The sequence below is a fragment of the Orycteropus afer genome, unplaced genomic scaffold (genome assembly GCF_000298275.1).
Source record: "Orycteropus afer afer isolate SDZICR_OR568_19922 unplaced genomic scaffold, OryAfe1.0 scaffold00182, whole genome shotgun sequence".
Classification (NCBI taxonomy): Eukaryota; Metazoa; Chordata; class Mammalia; order Tubulidentata; family Orycteropodidae; genus Orycteropus; species Orycteropus afer.
Genome location: NW_006921769.1, coordinates 4353294 through 4364603, shown reverse-complemented (window position 1 = coordinate 4364603; position 11310 = coordinate 4353294). Strand labels below are relative to the sequence as shown.

Below are 11310 nucleotides of genomic sequence, written 5' to 3'. Positions count from 1 at the left end.
GAACTTCTAGCCTCCCACACTGTAAGAGAATAAACTCCTATTTGTTTAAGGCCATCCCATTTGTGGTATATATTCCTGTCAAAGCAGCACTAGGTAACCAGAACAATGTGTTCTGCCTTCCTTTTTATATAGGACGTAGAATGCACATAAGTTATCTAGAGAAGCAAAGCCCATCTTTAGCCCATGTGGATCAAAGCTACATGCTTAGAATGGTATAGCAGAAAGATAAAAAATGTCTGGATACCTGATGGTGTTGCCATATCTAGACTATCCCATGTATTACATGAGGAACTCCTTACTTGCTCAAATCACTGTTACTGTGTCTTTAGTTGTTTTCTACTGAACAAACTCTGACACATTTAATGGCCATAATGACCATTTAATCTCTCAAGGAAAAGAAAGCAATGAAGAAGGGAAACTTGGCATGTATCCAATAGTGTCCACATTATTGATTATTTAGCAGTTAAATTCCCAACAGTCATACAAATAGCTGAAATCCTGCTATTCTATATTTAATTCTGAAAATAAGGCAAAATAACTTGATGGGAAACATGCTTTATGAGGAGTGGTCAAATAATTCTGAAAGTTAATCATAAAACAAATTAAAGAGAGACATGTGTTCATTTTTTTAATGACAAGAAGATTCAGAAGAGGACATGGAAGTAGGGATATCATTGCTGATGTCAGATGGATCTTGGCTAAAAGCAAAGAATATCAGAAAGATGTTTACCTGTTTTTATCAACTATGCAAAGGCATTCAACAGTGTGGATCATAATAAATTACAAGTAACGTTGCAAAGAATGGGAATCCCAGAACATCTCACTGCGCTCATAAGGGACCTACCTGTATATAGACCAAGAGGCAGTTTTTCAAACAGAACAAGGGGATTCTGCATGGTTTAAAATAAGGAAGGGTGTGCATCAGAGTTGTATCCTCTCACCATACTTATGCAATCTGTGTGCTGAGCAAATAATTTGGGGAGTTGGACTATATGAAGAAGAATGTGGCATCAAGATTGGAGGTGACTCATTAACAATCTGCAATACACAGATGATACAACCTTGCTCGCTGAAAGTGAAGACTTGAAGCACTTACTGATGAAGATTAAAGACCAGTCTTCAGTATGGATTATACCTCAACATAAAGAAAACAACTGGAACAATAAGTAACATCATGATAAATGAAGAAAAGATTGAAGTTGTCAAGGATTTCATTTTACTTGGATCTATAATCAACAGCCATGGAAGCAGCAGTCACAAAATCAGACATCATACTGCATTGAGCCAATCTGCTGCAAAAAGAAGTGTTAAGGCCCAAAGATGTCACTTTGAAAACTAAGATGCGCCTTACCTAGGCCATGGTATTTTCAATTGCCTCATATGCATATGAAAGCTGGACAATGAATAAGGAAAATCGAAGAATTGATACTTTTGAATTGAAGTGCTGGCAAAGAACACTGAACATACAATGGACTTCAAGAAGAATGAACAGATCTATCCTGGAAGAAGTGCAGCCAGAATGCTCCTTAGGAATGAGAATGACCAGACTTCATCTTATCTACTTTGGTTATGCTGTCAGAAGAGACCAGTCCCTAGAGAAAGATAATCATGTAAAGTAGAGTGTAGTGAAAAAGGGGAGACCCTCTCAATGTGACGGATTGACACAGTGGCTGCAGCGATGGGCTCAAGCTTAGCAGGGATTTTGGGGTTAGCGCAGGACTAAGCAGTGTTTCGTTCTGTTGTTCATGGGTCACCATTGAGTCGGAGCTGACTCGATGGCACCTAACAACAACAACAATACAAAGAAAGAGACAAGACAGATTTGGAAAAGTATAGCCAGCATGCTCCTTAGAAACTAGGATGGAGAGACATTGTCTCATGTACTCTGGACCTGTTATCAGTTCCTAGACAAGGATATCATGCTTGCAAAAAAGCACAGGGTCAGCAAAAAAGGGATGTAATGATGCAATAGCTGGATTCAAGCATAACAACAATGGTGAGGACGGTGTAGGACTGGGCAATGTTTTGTTCTGTTGGACACAGGGTTGCTACGAGTAGGGACCAATTCAACAGCACCAAACAACAACCATGATAAAAACACAGGAAGACTACTAGATCAGGGATGGCAAATGGTCCACAGCAGATATGTTTAAGTCCCCAATCTTAGAATAGTACTTGGCAATAAGATCTGTTATATGATTAAAATGCTAGATCAAGGAAGGGATAAATGAATGAATGGAGGGCTGAATGAATGAGCGATCACAGCATTCTTGCTTGCTGAGCGGTCCAGACCTCAAGATCCTTTGACCACAGGCTCCCGATATCTGCTGCTCATCCACCGGGACTGACAAGAAAGCCAAAATCTGTTTGCTGACTCTGATCTAAACTGACTTGTGTAACTTCAATGGAAAAAAGAAACAAATACACACAAAACAACTAGAAAATATAAGAAATACTCTGAAAGAAAAATAATTTCACTCGCCGTAAGAAAAAACTTAAAAAATGTTTCAACTAAATGCAGTCTTTATGTTCAAAGAGAAAATAAGACAAATATAAATAAGATAATATAAATATTGTTTCCAAACACTGGAATGACAATAAGAAAGGATAATTAAGGATTAATTAATTAATTAAACATGATTTCTAAAAGAAACTGATACACAAAAAAATTCATTTGAAATGTTGTCTAACCACAGCTTTAAAACTAATTTATGACAGTGCTGATTCTTTTGGAATGATAAATCCAGTTTTGAATAAAGAGTAAATTCATACTTTAAATAAAACTAGAATTTAGTGGCTAAGCCGTATGAGGTCTCTAGGGTTTTATATTCTGGACTAATTATCAGTGTCTATAACAGATGATCAGAGCGCTCTTTTCTAAAAGTAAGTCATTCTTGTTGTTGTTGTTGTTATGTGCCGTTGAGTTGGCCCTGATTGGCCCCGACTCATAGCAACCCCTCCTTGGGTTTCCGAGGCAGTATCACTACGGAAGTAGATTGCCCCATCTTCTTTCCGAAGAGCGGCTGACGGGTTTGAACCACCAGCCTTCTGGTTAGCAGTCAAGTGCCTTAGACACTAAGCTACCAGAGCTCCTAAAGTCATCTTAGAGGATCAAATTTAAAACCATCCTGTAATTTAAAAGTGCATGTATATTCAAGAGTTATGGTTTCTTCCTGCAGTAATAGCAGATGTGACACACATACACATCATACAAATATACATGTATTTATACTTTCAATGTTTAAAGTAAATTAATAAAGCTACTTACCACACAACTCTCAATGTTATCAGTCCTGTGAGGCAAAATGAAAGCTAATGTATCTAAGTATTCACACTGCAAGGGAGTCTGCGATGTATTTTTACAACTCGTTAGCACAATGAAGAAGTGAGTTGGAATCAGAACTTCTTGATTACGGATGAGTTTGCTGTTTCTGTAAAATATGCCAGTATTCACTTTAAGAAAAACATAATTATCTTCCTTTTAGTGACTATTTCAGTAGAGCATGCTTTTAATACATTGAAAAATAAAATTCAGAAAAAAATTAAATATATTTGCAACTAGTAGAAAAAATTAATAATCATAATATCATAACATATTCTGTCAGATTGATAGTAATTATTAGAAGAGAGTTGGACATATTCAACCCAAATAATTTTTATCTTCTATACTAATTTGTTCAGCTTTGGAGTTTTCTTCTTAATTTTACCTAAAAACACTGGAATTGAGACACTACAGAAAAGAAAATAACTTTTTTTGAACACATACAACCAAGACTCTAAAGCGTTAATGATGGTCAGTTAAACTATGGGCAGGGACAGAAAGAGAACTGGTTAAGGATTTTTATTTTACTTCCTTCAGACAGGAGAGATTGCTGTGAATTCTCCTTTGTATTAACTGGATTATCTGTTGTATCTCAATTAATTCTATTTTTAATTTTCTTTCCTTGTAGCATGTTATCAAGATATCCCAAGTAACCATAAATAAGAATGCTACTGGATAGAAAAAGGTCCTGCTGAGCCAACTGGATAGTAATTCCACTTGACAACTATTTTTACAAGTAAATGAAATATGTTCTTACTGTTTTAGAGTCTCTGAAGAATCATAACGTCCATCATAATCAAAGTCAAACACAGGACCACTGACAACGTTGACAACATTTGTTTCTTCAGCATACCTCTGTAGTACAGTGTCATGGATGTAGTACCATATAACTGAAATAGGAAGGAAGACAGTGCAGTGTGAAAAGGTCAAAGTGTCATGTTGTCATGTAAAACAAATTAACACCATGATCCAAAATGAGCATTCGAAAGAATGAGAGATAAGGTAAAGTTTGGCTTCTGTCTTAATGTGAGGCCAAAACCTACTGTTCAGCTTTGGCCTTTGGAGAACCTAAGAGGCAAATGTTGAATTAAATTGTATTTTGGGCATCCCCAAGTGTGTGCATCATTATGAACTTGGAATCAGATATCATCTTAAGTATAACAATATCATCAATGCAATTCAAGCATATTATTTAGTTTAATTGCCAATATCTGAATATACCCTTTGAAATATACACAAGTAATTTAGATATAAACTAGCATAAAAATATCCTTGTTATGTTCTATATTTTGAAATTCTATGTCAGTTTGAGCAGTAAATGTATATTTGTTCCTGTCAAAGGCTGTAATGATTAACAGTGATATAAAACCTATTAATTTTTAAATAAAAACAATTAAGAACTTCCAATATTAACCAGGGAAAAAGATTGAGAATTAATATGAATATTAGTAGACTGTATTAGCTAGATAACTTTAGGAAGAACATTATATACTTTTTAAGTAAAAAATGTTTATAAACATTCAAATACAAAACACAATAGTAGATATTAAAAATAAAAAAAACAAAACTCACTGCTGTTGAACTGGATATGACTTATAGCGACCCCTCCCTGGGTTTCCGAGGTGGTATCACTATGCAAATAGATGACTCAATCTTCCTTCTGAGGCGTATCTCGTGAGTCTGAACCACTAGCCTTCTGGTGAGCAGTCAAATAAATGCCTTAGGTACTATGCCACCAGAGGTCCCAATAGATACTGGAGTACATCACAATTCTGAATTGTTTTATGTACTACTGTTCTCACACTTAAACAAACTTTTAAGATATATTTCATAGTTAGTAATTTAATTTATAGATCATAAGCTCTATTACAACAAATTATACCCACATGTACAGAAATTCACTGAAATAATCAAATACAGGGTTGAAAATGTGTACCTTGAAAGCTCGGGTACATTGGCACCACATTAGTGGTAAGCAGTGCTTCAGAATATATTTGACTTGAACCTTTGTTGATTTCTACAAAGAAAAAAGACAGCCTTGTCATTCTTAACAAATAATATTAGAAATGATAGTTTCTTATGCAGGTGTTTAAAGACAATTAGCTGAGCATTATCTTTAATGTGCAAACATTCCCAGGCATCCAGTCAAAGGAAAATGCAATGTGCTGGTCAAGTTCCTTTAAAAAAAAAAAAAAAGTCAAATACTTTTATCTCTTCCTCTTCAGGATAAATTTCTCAACAAACAGATACTTTGAATAGAATAAGAGTCCTAAAGGAAATATATTTAAACTTTCCCTCATTTGCTTTGTCTAGAATGTATTACGTGTTGACTGACAATCTTCCTTCCTTAAGCTCCTACATAGTGAAGAGCAAAGATGAGACTATTTGGCTTCACAACAACACCTACTACCCAGAAAAAAAACATCACAGGATGTCTGCCTCAAAATGCTGTACAAGGCTTCGTTGTGTGAATTTTAAGGTCAGACCTGATCTGTTTTTATATAGCCAAGTTCTGACCTCAGACACTTACTCTGGGGGACTGGACTGGATATTGAGGGTATCTGAGTACCCGGAGGCCACTGCCTGTTGCCTCAAAACATCTTCTAAATAACATACAAATTCACAAATTAAAAAAATAGAACACTTGGTTTCAAAATAACCATTCCCCAGAAGCCTTGTGACAATGAAAAGCAAGCATGCTTCAGGGCCCACCTTTTCCTGATTCTGTGACAGATCACATTCTCTTTTTAAACAACAGAGTTACATCTCCGTCCTAAACACTGTGATGCATCCTTCAAATTTCACTGAGCTTTCTCAGATTCTGTTTAAAAGAAAGCTGGTTAAAAAAATGAAGGGTGCTCTATCTACAGTATCAGTGCCAAATGAACTACTCTAAAAAATATGCTTTATATAATTCACATTCTGGGTGCTTTCATTTTTTCTCTAATAATTATATTTTTAATTCATAATTTTCATCAGCAAATAAATAAGGCTATGTACAATGGACCATAATGTATGATAGATTTATAAACAAAGAAAAGGAAGAGAAGAAGAGAAAAAATACAGTCAGAGGGGAAGCAGGGGAGAAAGAATAAGACTTACGTGGTGGGGAGAGGAAGCCGTAACTCAGTTTAGCGTTGCTTTTATAGAACGAGCATTTATGGACAGGACTAAGAGAAATTCGAAGATCCTGGTACAAACAGTTGGAAAAGTCTTCTGTGGAAAAACTGTCCTAAAGGAAAAATGGGGAAAAAAGAAAATCAGGTATCAGGTACTGAAATTAAAAGGAGGTTGTTTTATAAATAATTAAAGTTGACCACATCACACAATTATGGAATTCATTTCTGTCTATTCATTTCCTTCATGGTTTTTCTAATCACTATTCAGCTTTTTTCTAACTAAAATATAAAAGCTCTTTATAACACTAAGAATATTCATCTTTTGCTCTATATATGCAAATATTTTGTTTTTCTCTACTAATATTGTTTATAATGTTTTTATATACAATTTACAAATTTTATGCAGTAAAACACTGATTTTCAGAGAGATCTGAGGTTATCTTTCATATTCAACTACAAAGTCAAAAGTTAGGGGAGAAGAACCACTGGATAGTAATGTAAAAATCTCAAGAATGGTTATAAGTGTGAATTTATGCAATATTAATTATTTAAGAAAATTTAAAATTCAAATGGAATCATAGAAAACTATAATTAAGGTATTAAACAACAATCAATAGGACGGGAAGCCTACAAAACACTGTGAAAACTGTCTATATTACAAAGCCATGTGAAAAGTAAAGAGTAAGAGTAAATTAAGATAAAGTCTTGAAAAAACTTAAATATCAAGTTTAAAGTACTAACTATGTAAATGTAGGAATATGTGTGTGTGTGTAATACATTCTTAACAAAGATAACACACAGATACATGGACACACATGTCTATCATTGCATTTTAGCAATCTCATAATTTCATTTTTTAAATCCAACTGTTAATCCTCTGATACTCTCTCAAATCCCCTACCATATCACTTAAGGGCATCCTACAATTTTCCAGTTGCTTCTAGTTTCTGAAAGTCCAGTCAGTCCAGTTTAAAACTTCAGTTCATGTAAAATCGAAACCTTATCCCCTCTGCTTCCCTGTTTCAAGGTATACATTCTTCATGATTTCTCTTTCCAGCGTAACATCTGAGGGGCTGGGGCAGGAGGGTGGAACGTTGGCCTTATTAAGGACTTTTTGGGCCCCGCTCCTTTTAAGGCCTAACTCCTCTGGCTTTGATGGTGGAGAGGATTCTCAGCCTCCTCCTAGTTTCATCTGGGGGTCTTCCCATGGTGATCCATGCAGTGGTGGTCGCTGTTGTTGTTGTTATGTGCTATCGAGTTGGACCCAACTCATAGCGACCCCTCCTTGGGTTTCCGAGGTGGTATCACTACGGAAGTAGATTGCCCAACCTTCTTTCTGAGGAGTGTCTGGTGGGTTTGAACCACCAGCCTTCTGGTTAGCAGTCAAGTGCCTTAGGCACTATGCTATCAGAGCTCTGAGCTATATATAATGCCACATCCTTCAGTGAAGAGTCCTTGGGATTTAGGCAAGTGAGGCACCTGGAGGAAATTTCTCTATTTACCACTTTCCTCATTTTTTCCTGGTCTTAGGGGCAGCCCTCTCTGACTTCTGGGATTAGTAGGACTACGAAGTTTCTCCTACCTACCCAAAAACCCACTGCCACGGAGTCAATTCAGACTAATAGCAACACTTCTGGAGAGAGTAGAACTGTCCCATCAGGTTTTCAAGGTTGTAAATCGTCATGGAAGCAGACTGCCTCATCTTTCTCCTGAAGAACAGATGGTGGGTTCGAACATCCAACATTTTGGTTAGCAGCCTAATACTTTAACTACTATGCCACCAGAGCTGCTTAGTTTCTTGTGCAGGGACCAATAAATCCCAAAATACCAGGCTCTTGCTGGGATCTGCTACACTTTGGTGACCTGCTTACCCTTTGATTCTGCTTGGTTCTCTACTGTCTTGATCTATAGGAGAAATAATAAAGTGAAAACCAATTATCTCTAGGGACTCTGCTTCAAGTCTTACTTACTCTCAGGTACCTACAAGTCTAGTAGCCTAACAACTTAGGTGAGGCAAATATCTTGCACCTATGAGTGTTAGAGAATGAAGCTGCACTCAGACCATGCTCATAGAATCCCCTGCTTCATCCGACTCTAGTTTTCTTGAAGCACAGGAGCTTACGTCCCCATTTATAGCCTCTAAGCTCTATCACAGGAACTGCTATGGAAGCTGCAGAGGTCCTCTTCTGCCCTTCCTCCTGAAGACTTCTGGAAACTGAGGTATATACACCTTCCACCCACTTCCTGCTCTTCCTGGGGCAGGATTTCATAGTCCCTATTAGCAGGGGTTTGCACTGGCTGCTCCAACAAATAGTTTACTGTTAGATATATGTATGCATGAGGCAGACCCTAGTCTGTATATACCAAATTCCAGATAATATAATCAAGGATCCAAAAAAATCCCTCACCATGCTCCATTCCAAATGACAGCATTAGGTAGTCTAAAGGCTCTGGATTAGCACCAGGTGGTGTAGTGTCTAAGGCATTTGATGCTAACCAGAAGGGTGGCAGTTCAAACTCAGTAACCACTCCTCAGAAGGAAGACTGGGCAATCTACTTCCATAGAGATACCGTCTCAGAAACCCAACGAGGGGTCTCTATGAGTCGAATCGACTTGACAGCACTGAGGTTTTTTTTTTACCCCGTAAGACACCAAGCTTGCTACTGCTATAAGGGAGATTCTGAGAGCCTCCCCAATCACTTGGTTTGGTGAAAAGGCAGCAAACTTTTCCCTTCTTTCACTGATAGGTGAGAACTTCTTATTAGGAACTAGGATGTAGGGGTTTGGGTTGCCAAATGTAACAACAACAACAAAATAAAGGTCATCCAGTTAAATCTGAATTTCAGATAAACAATGAAGAATTTTTAATATGAGTAAGTCCCATCCAATATTTGTACTGTATCCGTCAACCTTAGTGGAGATGAGAGCAGTAGTTGGTGAATGTAGGAACAGTTCTGCAGTCTCAGCTAGCACTGGGGGAAGATGTCTGTGTAAAATGTTGGTTGCCCTCTTTAGAAAGTTGAAAACTCAGTGCTTGCTAGCATCAACTTGGGCTCTTCAAATTCTGAGGCAGTAAATAAAGTCTGAATCTGGTTCCTGTAAGAAACACACACACATGCACACAGACACACACACACTTCCAGTCACTAATAAATATTCTCAAAATATTTCTTGAATAAGTGAGATCCCTTAACCAAATTCTTGTGTTCACACAGCTATCTATTTAGAGATAAATAATTGTAACTGACTGTAAACTAACTTCATGAAATTATCAATTAAAATAATAGAATATTAAAGCTGGAAAAAAAGAGAATTATTTACTGCACACCCTTCATTTCACAAGAAAAGACATTTACTCTATATAAGCCTCAAAGTTAAATAGCTAGTTAGTGGCAGAGCTAGAACTGGAACGTAAGTTTTCTCACTCTAAGCTGGTTTTCTTCCAATTTCAAAACTTATCACAGAACCAAGATAAACAGTGAGAAACTATGCTTTCAATGTTTTTCTTAATGATTATAATTTTAAATAGCCACACAAAGCTAAAGAGGTGACAAATACTTGCATTTCTGCCAATGGTGTAGGACGTCCAAAGGGGCATTAGGATGTCATGGCTGTAACCACTCACAAACTGATGGTGATAAAGAAGACAGACAGTGCTGTTCTTCTGGAAAATCCTGGGTCTTCCATAGGGTAAAGTGGCACGCTTAATACTCTTCTCTTTGTAGGAGAGAAATGAAACCACCATGTAAATGTACTTACTATAAATTAGATAAGGATATATAATGATACACTCATGTAAACCTTTCTTCTACTTAACCCTGCTGGAAAATATTAACTGTAAAAAGCCTAACTAACTCATGACAATAAGAAGAACTATACACAATTACTAAAACAAAAGTGATTCACTAGAATTTTTGACTATGAAGATACTGAAAGATCAATGTAGTATCAAGATATCACAAGAGGATACTACATGAAATTGTTATAAATTGCAATTAATTAAGAATTTAAATTACAGTAATGAAAATTTTTTACATTATTTTAATTACTTATTGTGGTGTAGTGAATTACATGGTATGGCTTTTCTAGCCATAGTCTTTGTAACTCCCCACTGGATTACTGGGTGGGTCCATGTAAATGTGTGTCAACTTGGCTGGGCACCTGGTAGTAGTTATTCCCTATAATGAGACTGGCAATTAACTCCGTTATGGAATTTGCCATGAGCAACTGAGTAGCTGCTTTAAATTCCCGATTGTTAAAGTCATCCACTTGGGGTATTTCTGTTGGAGCAGCACGAAGTAATCTTCTGGGAAAGTTCGCTCTCTCACTCAGGTGTGTAGAACTCTGATGCTGGGATTGGTTAGTTCTGCCACTCTGCGAGGCTTAAAATGAGCCCTCCTAGCGGCAGAGGGAGAATATCACTGCCAGCTGAGAGAGACACCCAGCTAAGAAATGGCAGCAGTGGAATCAAGAGGCACGAGACAGAGCAGCAGGCTTACCCGGCCCACAGAAGCTGAGAAGCCAAGGGCCAGAGAGGTGTGTCTAAGGACACAGCAGAATCTCCACTGTCTTGATCAAAGACCTGTATCCTGAGTGCGTTCCTTAACTTGAATTGTAACCTGTTGCTTCCCTAATAAACCCCATAATCTGTGAGTTCTTGCGGCCACTGCAGTGAATTATTGAACCCAGAAGAGAGGTGGTGGGTGCCGCAAGAGGGACAGTTTGTGTCAAGGTTGGTAAGAGGGCTAGAGGATGACAGCATGTCTGGCATCATAGGAACAGGCCTAGGGCTGCTGATGGTGATTCTACCTTCCTCTTGTGAAGTTAGAGGAGGTAAGAAGATGCTGCCTCCATGCCCCTTTAGCACT

At 37.3% G+C, this 11310-nt stretch overlaps 1 protein-coding gene across 1 annotated transcript in view; it reads right to left on the bottom strand.

The window, feature by feature from the left end:
* The window catches only part of ENPP1 (ectonucleotide pyrophosphatase/phosphodiesterase 1), a 93607-nt gene that overhangs the window by 2240 nt on the left and 80057 nt on the right, over positions 1–11310 (bottom strand). The window contains 5 exon segments of the mRNA XM_007947369.1: positions 3269–3431; positions 4080–4212; positions 5259–5339; positions 6425–6554; positions 10005–10159. Of these exon segments, the coding sequence (XP_007945560.1) occupies positions 3269–3431; positions 4080–4212; positions 5259–5339; positions 6425–6554; positions 10005–10159 (662 nt within the window).